Source organism: Dryobates pubescens, chromosome 18 (assembly GCF_014839835.1).
Source record: "Dryobates pubescens isolate bDryPub1 chromosome 18, bDryPub1.pri, whole genome shotgun sequence".
NCBI lineage: Eukaryota > Metazoa > Chordata > Aves > Piciformes > Picidae > Dryobates > Dryobates pubescens.
In genome coordinates this window covers 22,444,386-22,459,228 of record NC_071629.1, presented here as the reverse complement: position 1 = coordinate 22,459,228, position 14,843 = coordinate 22,444,386, and the positions used below count along the sequence as shown (strand labels likewise).

The 14,843-nt window shown below is 54.7% G+C and overlaps 1 protein-coding gene across 3 annotated transcripts in view; it reads left to right on the top strand.

The window, feature by feature from the left end:
* LOC104307897 (kelch-like protein 13) overlaps positions 1-14,843 on the top strand; it is a 121,986-nt gene that overhangs the window by 15,721 nt on the left and 91,422 nt on the right. For all 3 annotated transcript variants that reach the window (XM_054169546.1, XM_054169545.1, XM_054169542.1), the window contains exons 2-3: positions 985-1,049; positions 9,468-9,526. In XM_054169546.1, the coding sequence (XP_054025521.1) occupies positions 9,507-9,526 (20 nt within the window). In that variant the 5' untranslated portion in view covers positions 985-1,049; positions 9,468-9,506. The remainder of the gene's footprint in view (positions 1-984; positions 1,050-9,467; positions 9,527-14,843) is intronic.

The following is a 14,843-nucleotide window of genomic DNA, read 5'->3' as shown; positions in this document are numbered from 1 at the left end:
TGTTGAGGGCTCCATATCTAGATCTGGAGAGGCTGGAGAGTTCAGTAATATTCAGTATTCAGTATCACTAAGGTTGGAAGAGACCTCAAAGATCATCGAGTCCAACCTGTCACCACAGACCTCATGACTAGAGTAGGGAGGACACTAGTGCCCACTGCAGGCTTGAACTCACGACCTTCCCCATTAAAGGTCTTATGTGCTACCAACTGAGCCACACCAGCCCTGCAGGTGAGGTCTCCCCAGAGCAGAGCAGAGGGGCAGGATCCTCTCTCCAGCTCTGGCCACACTGCTTTGGATGCAGCCCAGGCTGCCCTTGGCCTCCTGTGCTGCCAGTGCCCATTGCTGGCTCCTGCCCAGCTTCTCCCCCACCAGCACCCCCAGGTCCTTCTCTGCAGGGCTGCTCTCCATCTCATCACCCCCAGCCTCCTTTTTGAGTGGGGCTCTCTCTGTGCCAGCCCAGCCAAGCAGCTTCCAGCTGTGGCAGCAACTGTTGGGTGACTGTGGGAAGTTTGGCTCAGTGTCCTGAGGCAGGCTGTGACTGCTGGGTGCCCTCCTGTGCCTCCTGGCTCTTGTGTGCAGGGAGTGGGGGCTCTGCTGCTGCCACCTGCACAGCCTGAGCTGTGTGGAAGCAAAAAGCAGCTCTGGCTTTTTTGTTCCTCCTGCACTGTTGCTGCAGTGGCTTTTTTGTTGAGGCTGTGCTCTGGCAGAAGGCTGGGGAATGTTGTGTGGAGTAATCTGTCTTGCTGGGAAAGAGCAGGATGCTGCAGATGTGCAGGGAGTGAGGGACCTTCCCCTCCAGGCAAGAGCTGGGGCTGTCCAGTTTCCCACTGCTGGTGGAGTCAGAGCTCCAGGAGCTGCAGGAGCCAACAGTTCTCTCTGCTGGAGATGCTCTCCACTGCACTGCTTGCAAACAACAGCTACAGTGAATAGCAGGCTGGCAATGCATGTGACCAATGTTTTTTCTCTCCCTGCCCCCTGTTCTAGATGTCAAAATGAACCTGGACTGCTTGGGAATGGTGAAACAGAGCCCTGGGATCCTGCCATGAACAGTAAGGAAGCTGAGCTGCTTGGTGTCTGCAAGTGGTGATGGGTTTGGTAATGGCTGAAGCACAGCAAAACTGCTCCTGTGCAGGCAGCACAGCACAGCCCTGAGGCTGCTGCTTAGGATGAGCCCCCAGCTGTTCCTGCAGGGAAGGGGCAGGCAGAGGAGGGTCAGCAGAGCTGTGCTCTCTGGGAAAGCCTTTTGGGGAAGGCAGCATGAGCCAGCAGGGGGAACTTTGCAGCCCAGCAGGGAGAGCAGCAGCACAGGGAGGGGATTCTGCCCCTCTGCTCTGCTCAGCCCCCACCTGCAGCACTGCCTCCAGCTCTGGGCCCCAGCACAAGAAGGACCTGGAGCTGCTGGATTTGGTTCAGAGAAGGTCACCAAGATGAGCAGAATGTTGGAGAACCTCCCCTGTGGGGCCAGGCTGGGAGAGTTGGGGCTGTTCAGCCTGGAGAAGAGAAGGCTCCAAGGAGACCTCAGAGCAGCCTGCCAGGACCTGAAGGGCTCCAGGAGAGCTGGGGAGGGACTTGTGACAAGGGCTGGGAGTGCCAGGATGAGGAACAATGGCTTTGAGCTGGGAGAGGGGAGATTGAGACTGGAGATGAGGAAGAAATTCTCTAGAGTGAGGCTGGGGAGACTCTGGCACAGGCTGCCCAGGGAGGCTGTGGCTGCCTCCTGCCTGGAGGTGTTGAAGGCCAGGCTGGATGAGGCCTTGAGCAGCCTGTGCTGGTGGGAGGGGTCCCTGCCCATGGCAGGGGTTTGGAACTGGCTGAGTTTTAAGGCCTCTTCCAAGGCATTCAGTGATTCCCTGGAGATGTTCCCGTGCTCCTGAGAGCTGAGCTCTAGTACCAGTGTGTGACACATCTTACTCAGCTCTGATGTCATTTGCTTGGCTCAGGATGAAGCAGTGAGTGGTGTGTGCTGTGTTGTGCTCTGGGGAGCCTTCTGACCTGGTGTTTCCTGAAGTGTCAGTTCAGTGGCTTTGCCTTTTGAAGGTGTGCTGCACACAAGGCACCAGGAATGCCTTTCAGCTGACACTGCAGCCTGCTGTTCCTTGGCTTCCACCTTCACCTCTTAGCAGCACTCCAGAGTGAGTCAGGTTGCTGGTGGTGACTGGGGCTTGGGATCATGCTGACTAACTGGATCCTGCAGCATTCTTCCCAGGCCTTTATCTGCATATGGAGATGTGCTTTGTGTGAAGCCTGCAGGTGCAGGGCATGGCTGCTGAGACTAACAGCTCAGAACTTAGGGGAAAGTGATTGCTGCGTGGCTTGTGGTGGATGTGTTAATGGCAGCTGAAGGAAACACTCTGGCTTTAATCTGTCAGTGAGGCAGGGGGCTCTGGTATCATAGAGTCAGAGAATGGCAGGGGTTGGGAGGGACCCCCAGAGATCATCCAGTCCAAGCCCCTGCCTGAGCAGGGTCACCCAGGGCAGGGCACACAGAGCACATCCAGCTGGGGTTGGAAGCTCTCCAGAGCAGAGACTCCACAGCCTCTCTGGGCAGCCTGCTCCAGGGCTCAGCACCCTCATAGTAAAGAAGTTTCTCCTCAAGTTGAGGTGAAACCTCCTGTGCTTCAGTTTGTGTCCACTGCCCCTTGTCCTGTCACAGGGCAGCACTGCACAGAGCCTGGCCCCTTCTTGGCACCCACCCTGCAGCTATGGGTAGGCATTGCTCAGATCCTCTCCCAGCCTTCTCTTCCCCAGGTTAAACAGCCCCAGGGCTCTCAGCCTCTCCTCACTACACAGATGTTGCAGTCCCTTCAGCATCCTCATGGCCTCTGTGGGACACTCTCTATTCTATCCCTGCCCCTCTGGAACTGTGGAGCCCAGAGCTGGGCACAGTACTCTGGATGTGGTCTCACCAAGACAGTATGGGGGAGGTGAACCTCCCTGACCTGCTGAATAGAATAGACCAGGCTGGAAGAGACCTTCAAGATCACCAAGTCCAACCTATCACCACCTAATCAACTAACCCATGGCACCAAGCACCCTATCAAGTCTCCTCTTGAACCCCTCCAGGGATGGGGACTCCACCACCTCCCTGGGCAGCACATTCCAAAGGCCAATCTCTCTTGCTGGGAAGAACTTCTTTCTAACATCCAGCCTAAACCTCCCCTGGCACAGCTTGAGACTGTGTCCTCTTGTTCTGCTGCTGGGTGCCTGGGAGAAGAGACCAACCCCCACCTGGCTACAGCCTCCCTTCAGGCAGTTGGAGAGAGCAAGAAGGTCTCCCCTGAGCCTCCTCTTCTCCAGGCTAAGCAACCCCAGCTCCCTCAGCCTCTCCTCACAGGGCTGTGCTCCAGACCCCTCCCCAGCTTTGTTGCCCTTCTCTGGACACCTTCCAGCAGCTCAACCTCTTTCCTGACCTGAGGGGCCCAGAACTGGACACAGGACTCAAGGTGTGGCCTGAGCAGTGCTGAGCACAGGGCACAATGACCTCCCTGCTCCTGCTGGCCACACTGTTCCTGCTGCAGGCCAGGATGCCATTGGCCCTCCTGGCTGCCTGGGCACACTGCAGGCTCATGTTCAGCCTGAGCTGCCCACACTCCTCTCAATACCCCTCCAGGACAGCATTGGCCTCTTGGCCCCCAGAGCACCTTGCTGCTCCCCAGGACATGCCAGTCCTTCTCCATGGAGCTGCTTTGCAGTAGATCAACTCTCCACCTCTACTGCAGCATGCTGTTGTTCCTCCCCAGGTGCAGGACTCTTCTTGTTGACCCTCAGTAGGTTCCTTTGCTCAGCTCTGGCTCTCCAGCAGTCACTGCTCTGGACCAGGAGCTTTTGGGTGCTGCAGTCTGTGTTATTTCCCTGGGAGCTTCACAGGGTTTCCTGTCCCTTGCCTGCAGCCTGCTGGGAGTTGGCCTTTTCATCAGCCCTTCCAGAGCTCTGTTTAGTTGATGCCTCTCAGTTTGTAGCTGCCACTCCTCAGAATGGAGCCAGTGGCAAATGGAGGCTGTAGCCAGGTGGGGGTTGGTCTCTTCTCCCAGGCAAGCAGCACCAGAAAAAGAGGACACAGTCTCAAGCTGTGCCAGGGGAGGTTTGGGCTGGATGTTAGGAAGAAATTCTTCCCAGCAGGAGAGATTGGCCATTGGGATGTGCTGCCCAGGGAGGTGGTGGAGTCCTCATCCCTGGAGGTGTTTAGGAAGAGCCTGGATGAGGCCCTTGGTGCCATGGTTTAGTTGATCAGATGGTGCTGGGGGATAGGTTGGACTTGATGATCTCTGAGGTCTTTTCCACCCTGGTTAATTCTATTCTATCCTATCATAAGTGAAGCTGTGTGGGCTCAGAGTCACAACTGTGTGCTTCCAGGGGCTGGTGAGAGATGATGATTCAAACCCTTCTTCTGGTCAGGACCATGGGGGCAGGAGCCCCCAGAGCCTGCAGCAGAGGAGTGGAGAGGAGGCTTGCTGCTGGCCCTGCAGTCTGGCCAGGGGCAAAGAGGAGGATGGGCACTGGGCTCTGCAGGGACCTTCTGCAGACTGGGGGTGCAGGGATAGCAGCAGGAGGAGAGCAGCATTTTGGAGAGCTTCCCCTGCCAGGCAGCTGGGTGCTGTGTGCAGCTCTGAGTGGTGCTTGGAGCTGCAGCTGTGCATCTAGAGGCCATAAGGTCATGGAATCGTTTTGGCTGGAGCAGACTTTGAAGCTCCCTGAGTCCAAGCATTCTCTAACTCTGCTGCAGATGTTTGGGCCTGGGGCAGAGGAGACAGAGCAGTGCTGCTGTTCACACAGCAAAGGCAGGGTGAGCCCAGCAGAGCTACTGAGCTCTCAGCTCTGCATGGCTCTGGCAGGCAGCTCTTTGCCTCCCTTGTGCTGCCCTGTCTTTGGGGCACTGGGCCCTGCTGCTGCCCCTCCTTGTCCCCTCCCTGGGCTGGCTCCTTGCACTCTGTCACTGCAGTGTGCTATCTGCAGCCTTCTCTTGGCCCCTCTCCTGTGCTCCCAGGCTGGGGTCTTGCTGGATGTAAAGCTGCTCTTGTGGTGGGCTGTGTCCAAAGAAGAGCAACCAAGCTGCTGGGGGACCTTAGACACAACTCTGAGGAGGAGGCTCTAAGGGGATGACTTTAAGACTGAGGAGGGGAGATTGAGCCTGGAGATGAGGAAGGAATTCCTGACAGTGAGGGAGGGGAGACTCTGGCACAGGCTGCCCAGGGAGGCTGTGGCTGCCTCCTGCCTGGAGGTGTTGAAGGCCAGGCTGGATCAGGCCCTGAGCAGCCTGTGCTGGTGGGAGGGGTCCCTGCCCATGGCAGGGGGCTGGAGCTGGATGAGCTTTGAGGTCCTTTCCAACCCAACCCATTCAGTGAGGCTATGATCTGGGGCTGTTTAATCTTCAGAAGAGGAGGCTGAGGGGAGAGCTCTGCAGCTCTCTCAAAGGAGGCTGAAGCCAGGTGGGGTTGGGCTCTTCTCACCTGCAACAGAAGGAAATGGCCTCAGGTTGTGCCAGGGGAGGGTCAGGTTTGATAGGAGGAGAAATTTCTCCCCAGCACTGGTTCTCAGGCACTGCCCCAGGCTGCCCAGGGAGGTGCTGGAGTCACCATCCCTGGAGGGGTTCACAGCTGCCTGGATGTGGTGCTGAGGGCTGTGGTTCAGGGGCAGTGGTGGATTGTGAGCTCTGGCTGAGCTTGGCCTTGATCTGAAGGATCTCTTCCAAGCTGAGCAGTGGGGTTGGAGTGCTGTGGTGTGTCCTGCAGGCTAGGATAGGAGATTCCTGTTGTGCCTGGGCCTATTTTCAGTGAAGCTCTTTTATATAATTGGTGGTTATCCTTCATAGGTGGAAAATGATTCAAGTTGTTAATTGCTGCTCATCAGGGGCCAGCTGATGGCTGTTGATGCTGCTCTTGGGTAATGCACCTCTGCTGCCTGCTCTGAGCACTGGGAGGCTGTGCTGCTGGCCAGCAAACACACACAGAGCTCGCTCTGGAAGCTGCCTGAAGCAGCCCAGCCTGCACCCTGCTTTCCAGACACAAATGTCAGCCTTAGGGAAACGCTCTGTGCTTAGAGGGAGCTTCTCTAATTAGTGCTGCTGCTTCAGAGGAGAAAGGAGGAGAGACTGCTGGGGAGAGTTCAGCAGGGGCTACCAGGGGGATGAAGGGACTGAAGCAGCTGTCTGATGAGTGGAGGCTGAGAGACCTGGGGCTGTTGAGTGTGGAGAGGAGCAGGCTCAGAGGGGGCCTTGTGCCTACAAATATTTGCTGTGTGGCTGTCAGGATGGAGCCAGGCTCTGCTCAGTGAGGCCCAAGGATAGGACAAGGGGCAATGGATGTAGAATAGAATAGAATTAACCAGGGTGGAAAAGACCTCCGAGATCATCAAGTCCAACCTCTCACCCAGCACCATCTCATCAACTCAACCATGGCACCAAGGGCCTCATCCAGGCTCTTCTTAAACACCTCCAGGGATGGTGACTCCACCACCTCCCTGGGCAGCACATCCCAAGGGCCAATCTCTCTTGCTGGGAAGAATTTCTTCCTCACCTCCAGCCTAAACCTCCCCCTCCTCCTCCTGGGAGGAGCCCAGAACTGGACACAGGACTCAAGGTGTGGCCTCAGCAGTGCTGAGCACAGGGCACAATGACCTCCCTGCTCCTGCTGGCCACACTATTGCTGATGCAGGCCAGGATACCATTTGCCCTCCTGGCTGCCTGGGCACACTGCAGGCTCATGTTAAGCTGCTGTCAATCAGCACCCCCAGGTCCCTCAATGCCTGGCAGCTCTCAGCCACTCTGCTCCCAGCCTGTAGCACTGCCTGGGGTTGCTGTGGCCAATGTGCAGCACCTGGCACTTGGCTGTGTTCAGTCTCCTGCCCTTGGCCTCTGCCCATCTGTGCAGCCTGGCAAGGTCCCTCTGCAGAGCTCTCCTATCCTCTAACAGATCAACTGCCCCCAGCTTGGTGTTGTCTGCAAACTTACTGCTGATGGACTCCATCCCCTCCTCCAGATCATCAATAAAGATATTGAACAGGCTGGGGCCCAGCACTGATCCCTGGGGCACACCACTGGTGCCTGGCTGCCAGCTGGATGTAAACTCAGCCACAGGAAGTTTCCTCTCAAAATGAGGAGGAGAAACTGCATTGATACTGAGGGTGCTGGAGCCCTGGAGCAAGGCTGTGGAGTCTCCTGCTCTGGAGCCTTTCCAGCCCCACCTGGCTGTGTTCTGTGTGCCCTGCCCTGGGTGACCCTGCTCTGGCAGGGGCTTGGACTGGATGAGCTTTTGAGGTCTTTTCTGACCCCTAACCTTCTGTGATTGAAGAGTGTCAGAGGTAACCAGCTGTGACTGAAAGGGACATTGCTGCTTGCTCCTTGCTCTGCAGTATGAGGGTGGTGAGCCTCTGGAACAGGCTGCCCAGGGAGCTTGGGGCTGCCTCCTCCCTGGGGGATGTTGAAGGCCAGGCTGGATGAGGCTTTGGACAACCAAAGTTGAGTTGTCCCTGCCCATGGCAGCAGGGCTGGAGTAGATGATCTGTGAAGTCCCTTCCAACCTGAATCATTCTGTGATAACTATGAGATAGAAGCCTAAAATCACTTCCCAGGGTGTGTGCTGGGTGAGTTGTGTGGCAGGGAGGCTTTTGTTTGCTGCATGGAGTTGGTGTGGTTGAACTTCTATGTAGAAAGCAGATTGATGATGTGTGGGTCCTAACCACATCCCCTTGGAATTCTCTTCCTAAATCCCTGCTGAGGGCTGTTGAATAGAATGGCCTGGGGAAGACAGGAAGTGTCCCACAGCAAAGTGTGTTCCTGCTTTGGTATCCGAAAGAATGATGGCAAGGTGTGAGAGGAGCAGCAAAAATGAAAGCCACAGCCCAGAGGGATCTGAGAGCTTGCACATCACTGAGAAACTCAGCTCCTGGCTGCCTGGCAGGGGAAAGCAAGTTAGTTATGGTTCATGGATTCACAGAGGGCTTGTGTTGGAGGGACCTGAAAGCTCATCCAGCTCCAGCCCCCTGCCATGGGCAGGGACCCCTCCCACCAGCCCAGGCTGCTCAAGGCCTCATCCAGCCTGGCCTTCAACACCTCCAGGCAGGAGGCAGCCACAGCCTCCCTGGGCAGCCTGTGCCAGAGTCTCCCCAGCCTCACTCTAAAGCATTTCTTCCTCATCTCCAGTCTCACTCTCCCCTCTCCCAGCTCAAAGCCATTGTCCCTCGTCCTGGCACTCCCAGCCCTTGTCACAAGTCCCTCCCCAGCTCTCCTGGAGCCCTTCAGGCACTGGAAGGCTGCTCTGAGGTCTCCCTGGAGCCTTCTCCAGGCTAAGCAACCCCAGCTCCCTCAGCCTCTCCTCACAGGGCTGTGCTCCAGACCCCTCTCCAGCTTTGTTGCCCTTCTCTGGACACACTCTTCCTGATGCAGGCCAGGATGCCCTTGGCCTTCTTGGCCCCCTGGGCACACTGCTGGCTCATGTTTAGGTGGCTGTCAATCAGCACCCCCAGGTCCCTCTCTGTTTGGCAGCTCTCAGCCACTCTGACCCCAGCCTGTAGTACTCCTGAGATGGGGAAAAAAAAGCCCTGAAACAAAGAGGGTTTTTAATCAGCTCTATTCCATCTTAAGCCTGGGCCTGGTGGAAGTGTTGCCCTCTTTCATGCAAATGGAAGCAGTGCCTGCCCAGAAACGATCCCAGCACTTCCCCCCTCCCCCTTTTAAAGCTGGTTGGAATGAGTCAGAGCTTTCAGTTCAGTAAATTGTTGGTGGGGCTAGGCAGGCTCAGGAGCAGCTGGGTTAAAGCAGGAGGTTATTAGAGAAATCTAGGGCATGTGCTCTGCCTGTGCACTTGATTAGCTTTCATAATTCAGCCCTGTTGGCACAGCAAGGAGCTGTGTGCTGCATGCAAACAAGAAGCAGCCTTCCCCCTCCTGTGCTGCTTCCTCTCTGTAATTTTGCTGCAGGAGGGAGTTAGGGAACTTGGGAGAAAGTTGTGTGGTGTGGGAATGCTTTGAACAAATCTTGGCTGGTTTGGGGAAAGTCCAAGAGAGCTGAGAGGCAGATGGCTGGAGAGGAGAAGGCTCCAGAGAGACCTCAGAGCAGCCTTCCAGTACCTGAAGGGGCCCCAGGAGAGCTGGGGAGGGACTTGTGACAAGGGCTGGGAGTGCCAGGATGAGGAACAATGGCTTTGAGCTGGGAGAGGGGAGACTGAGCCTGGAGATGAGGAAGGAATTGTTGAGAGTGAGGCTGGGGAGACTCTGGCACAGGCTGCCCAGGGAGGCTGTGGCTGCCTCCTGCCTGGAGGTGTTGAAGGCCAGGCTGGATGAGGCCTTGAGCAACCTGTGCTGGGGGGAGGGGTCCCTGCCCATGGCAAGGGGTTGGAAGTGGCTGAGCTTTGAGGTCCCTTCCAACCCAAAGCCTTCAGTGATGTTATGATTCTGTGCTGTTGGGGGATGTCTGTCTGAGGTTCTGCTGTAGATTCACTGGATTGTTTGACTTGTTTCCTGTTTGACTGCAGGTGCATGAAGAGCAGGGGAGACCTTTCTGCTGATCAGAGATGATGTGGAGGGACACTCTGTGAGTAACTGCTGTGTGTTGGCTACAAAGCCCAAGTGCCCCTGGGGCAATGAGTTATTTCTTTGGTGTGTTGTTCTTCTCCTGCCTTAGAATACCTCTGCCATTAGCCTGGCAGTTCCAGCTGGGGGAGGTGTTGACATCAAGAGCTGGGAGGCAGAGCAGTTGAGTCTGTATGGATTCCTAAACAAAGAGCCCTGGTGCTTAACTTTCCCGGGGTGATCAATCTACCAAAGGCTTTTCCTGTTGACTGATGAATGGATTTTAGACAGCAGGCAAAGCCTCTGGCACTGGGTGTCTGCAGAGCCTTCAGGAGGCTTAACTTGGTTCTTAGAGCAGCTCCCAGGCTGTCACTCTTCTGCATGGCAGGTTAGGAGCACTCTCAGGCCTCATCCAGCCTGGCCTTGGAGCACCTCCAGGGAGGGGGCAGCCCCAGCTCCTATGGACTCTGTGTTTTCTTTCAAGCAAAGCAGAGAGCCCCTCCCTCTTGATGGTTCTAATCCAAGCTTTCTGTGGATTTTTCTGATTTATTTGGTCCAATTTTGCTGCTTTTAGGTATTTAAGCACCCAGTTTAGGCAAAGGAGGCAGTAATGGTCACTTCTCACTTCTTCTACTGTGCCAAGAGGAGTAGGTAGGGCTGGAGAGGGTTTTGTGTCTTCAAATTACCCTGGAATGAGCCATTCTGCCTCTTGCTTACCCTTCAGCTGCTCTGTAGTCTTTCTCTGAGTATGATTTTCAGCAAGGCACTCCCCAGATTTGGGGCAGGAGTAGAGAGGATCAGCTTCTCCTGAAAGCAATTCCAGCACCCTGGTTGCAGTCTCTGCCTGCCTTGGAATGAAATCCTCACTAGAGGAGGAACTCTGAAAGCAGCTTCAGCTAGTGAAAGCAGCTGTAAAAAGGTTGATTCCCTACCTTGTGCTGCACTTTGCAGGTCTGTAGAGGTGCTTTTGGCAGATCCAGTTCATTTGTTGGAGTGTCCTTGGCCAGCTCTGACTGGAGGGCTGAGATGCTTGGCACAGAGGAGATGGGAATGATAGCCATCAGCAGAAGCCTTCCTGGAAGTTCTCAGTTCCTGCCTGCTGGAGCACAGCAATGTTCTTGGAGCACAGGGATGACCTTACAGGATAGGAGGAACCTCTGGGACAGAGGATAACTCTACCTAAGTAAATGCTGAAAGGATTTACTGTGGTGCAGACTGTCCCAGAGAGCTGATGCAAGGTCTGATTGTCAGCTGGGCTCCATCAACACTCTGGGTTTTGGTGCTGCAGGCTCCTCAGCCCTTTCCTTCCAGATAATTAGTTGCAGTGTTTGGGGGTGGGGGTGGTACAAGTTTCCAGTGACAGCAGCCTGCTGCTTTAGGGTTTTCCATGGCAGTCTTTGTGCTTTGTTTCTGCTTTGCTTGCTTGTGTTGTACTTACAACCACGTGGGCTTCAGGGGCTTTGTTCTCTTTGTTTTAAACCATAAGCTTTGATACTCTGGAGCTGCTTTCTGCTCCTGCTCTGGCAGGGGGTTGGACTCCATGATCTCTGGAGGTCCTTTCCAACCCCTAGCATCCTGGGATCCTGCTTTGTTCTCCTGGTCATTGTCCAGGTGAATGGTGCCTCTTGTGGACAGCTCTGGGGCTTTTCTTGGCGCCCAGAGAGCTCAGCTTGGTATCCAAAGTGGCTTAGGTTGGAAGGGACCTCAGGAATCAGCTGCTTACAGAGGAACTGAAGATTTTTGTCAAGCTTTTGCCCCAGTCCCCCACAGCAGCCTTCTCCCCAAGCTGGAGAGGTGTGGGTGTGGTGGGTGTGTGCAGTGGAGAAGGGATTGCCTGGGTGGTTGCAGCCAAAGGGTAATGGCCATTGACTCTGTGCCCAGGTGATGGGTGACAATGGGTGTCCCTCAAGGGGGGACCAGAGCTGTTCAGTATCTTCATCAGTGCTACAGAGAGTGAGAGTGAGGCACCCTCAGCAAGGCTGCTGATGACACCAAGCTGAGAGGTGCAGCTGATAAGAGTGAAGGATGGGGTGGGAGCCATCCAGGGGCACCTGGACAGGCTGCAGAGGTGGCTGAGGAGAACCTCAGGAGGTTCAATAAGGCAAAGTGCAAGGTCCTGCACCTGGGTCAGGGCAACCTTTGATACCAGTCCAGACTGGGGGACTCTCAGCCCTGCAGAGGAGGACTTGGAGGTGCTGGTGATGGTCTTGAAGGTTCATTCCAAGCCAACCCATTCTGTTACTCTCTGTTCAAGGAATGTGGAGCTTGTCTGACCCCAGAACAAATCAATGTTGTGACAGCTGGAGGCTACCTGGGTAGCTCCTGAGGGAGAAAAGCTGCAGGGACAGCTATGAAACCTTGTTGTGTATTTGACAGGAAAGCTCTGCAGGCAGTGGACACTTTGCTCACACTTTATCCTAATTGATTGGATGACATAAACAGATAAAAGATAACTGAGCAAAGTAACTGCATGTGTGCAAGGCTCTGGCTAGCCTGGATGTGTGGTTTCAAGGTGGAAGCAGCACCCTTCATGCTTCATCTCTCCAGGCAAGGGGCAAGATGAGCACAGGGCTGGAGCTCCTCTGCTGTGAGGACAGACTGAGGGAGTTGGGGCTGTTCAGTCTGGAGGAGAGAAGGCTCTGAGGAGACCTAATTGTGGCCCTCCAGGATCTGCAGGGGGCTACAGGAAAGCTGGGGAGGGACTTCTGTGGGTGTCAGGGAATGACAGGACTGGGGGGGATGGAGCAGAACTGGAAGTGGGGAGATTGAGATTGGCTGTGAGGAAGAAGTTGTTGCCCAGGAGGGTGGTGAGAGCCTGGCACAGGCTGCCCAGGGAGGTGGTGGAAGCCTCCTGCCTGGAGGTGTTTGCAGCCAGGCTGGATGTGGCTGTGAGCAACCTGCTGTGGTGTGAGGTGTCCTTGGCCATGGCAGGGGGGTTGGAACTGGATGATCCTTGAGGTCCCTTCCAAGCCTGACACTTCTGTGATTCCAAGATCTTTCAATTAAAAGACTTTCCTCCCCTCCAACCCCCCCAGCAAACAAGGGGCCAGTGAGACAGAACTGCACAGCCCTAATACCAAAGTGCTGCAGGCAAGACGGAAAACATCCACGCAGGTCTGCCCAGCCACTTGAGGCAGTGTGTGGGTAGCCAACAGGGCATGGAGAGGTGATTTTGATGTCATTAGTGTCACTTTCACCCAAGGCTGAAGCCCTGATTTGACCTTGGCTTTTCATTTTCATGCTGAGTGCTTGGCTGGCAAAGAGAAGAGGCAGTGAGGATGGGGGGGGGGTTGCTCATCAGGATACAGGATATCTGCATTGTTTAGGAGGCTGGGTGGTGACAGCAGAGACTTCATGCAGAGAATCACAGCATGGGTTGGGTTGGAAGCTGTGGTAGGTTGAGAGAGGGCCTAGCTCTCTCTCCTCCACAGAGTAAGAAACCACAGCTAACCCAGTTGGAGGAGCAAAGCTATATCTTTACAAGCATATGTGGAAAGCAGGTTCCATATGACACAATCTATACAGGTATTTACAATATATACACAGAAATATACAGCAAAGAGAAATAACACAACAAAAATCCCTCCTCGGGGAGGGATCCCCTCCTTGGAACCCCCTCTCTCCCCCCCTACCTCCCTTTTTCCCCAAAAAGGGGTTAGAGAGAGAGAAAGGCAAGTTACTAAGGGAAAGAGTTGTCAGTAAGCTTCACAAGCCCATGCAGGATTAGTGTTTGCTTGTCTGAAGGCCAGCTGCAGCAGTTTGCAGAGAAGCAGGCAGGGAGGACAGGCTGCAAATCCAAACTCCCCAACCAAACTCTGAAAAAATTCCAACTGCTCTGCAATCTAAAGCTGCATTTTGTCCATCCACCAATGAAACTCGTTTAGAATATCAGAATGTTTTTGTTCTAGTACTGAAAACATTTAGCCAGTGTGTTTCAGCACTGTTTGTCTTAAAGGCACAGCCTCAAACGGTCACAGAAGGGACCTCAAAGCTCAGCCACTTCCAACCCCCTGCCATGGGCAGGGACACCTCCCACCGGCCCAGGCTGCTCAAGGCCTCATCCAGCCTGGCCTTGGAGCACCTCCAGGGAGGGGGCAGCCCCAGCTCCTATGGACTCTGTGTTTTCTTTCAAGCAAAGCAGAGAGCCCCTCCCTCTTGATGGTTCTAATCCAAGCTTTCTGTGGATTTTTCTGATTTATTTGGTCCAATTTTGCTGCTTTTAGGTATTTAAGCACCCAGTTTAGGCAAAGGAGGTAGTAATGGTCACTTCTCACTTCTTCTACTGTGCCAAGAGGAGTAGGTAGGGCTGGAGAGGGTTTTGTGTCTTCGAATTACCCTGGAATGAGCCATTCTGCCTCTTGCTTACCCTTCAGCTGCTCTGTAGTCTTTCTCTGAGTATGATTTTCAGCAAGGCACTCCCCAGATTTGGGGCAGGAGTAGAGAGGATCAGCTTCTCCTGAAAGCAATTCCAGCACCCTGGTTGCAGTCTCTGCCTGCCTTGGAATGAAATCCTCACTAGAGGAGGAACTCTGAAAGCAGCTTCAGCTAGTGAAAGCAGCTGTAAAAAGGTTGATTCCCTACCTTGTGCTGCACTTTGCAGGTCTGTAGAGGTGCTTTTGGCAGATCCAGTTCATTTGTTGGAGTGAATGGTCTGGAAGTGTTTAGGAAGAGCCTGGATGAGGCACTTGGTGCCATGGTTTAGTTGATCAGATGGTGCTGGGTGAGAGTTTGGGCTTTTCCAATCTGGTCTATCCTATCCTATCCTATCCTACCCTTTCAAAGAAACTAGACTGGACCTGAGGAAGAAATTCTTTGCAGTGCAAATGGGGAGACACTGGCACAGGGAGGCTGTGGCTGCCTCCTCCCTAGAGGTGTTCAGGGCCAGGCTGGATGAGGCCTTGAGCAGCCTGGGCTGGTGGGAGGGGTCCCTGCCCATGGCAGGGGGTTGGAGCTGGATGAGCTTTAAGCTCCCTTCCAACTCATGAATCATAGAATCACCAAGGTTGGAAGAGACCTCAAAGATCATCAAGTCCAACCTGTCACCACAGACCTCACAACTAGACCATGGCACCAAGTGCCACATCCAATCCCCTCTTGAACACCTCCAGGGATGGCGACTCCACCACCTCCCTGGGCAGCACATCCCAATGGCTAACAGCTCTTTCTGTGAAGAACTTTCTCTTCACCTCCAGCCTAAACTTCCCCTGGCACAGCTTGAGACTGTGTCCTCATGTTCTGGTGCTGGGTGCCTGGGAGAAGAGCCCAGCCCCCACCTGGCTACAACCTCCCTTCAGGCAGTTGTGCAGAGCAATGAGGTCTCCCCTGAGCCTCCTCTTCTC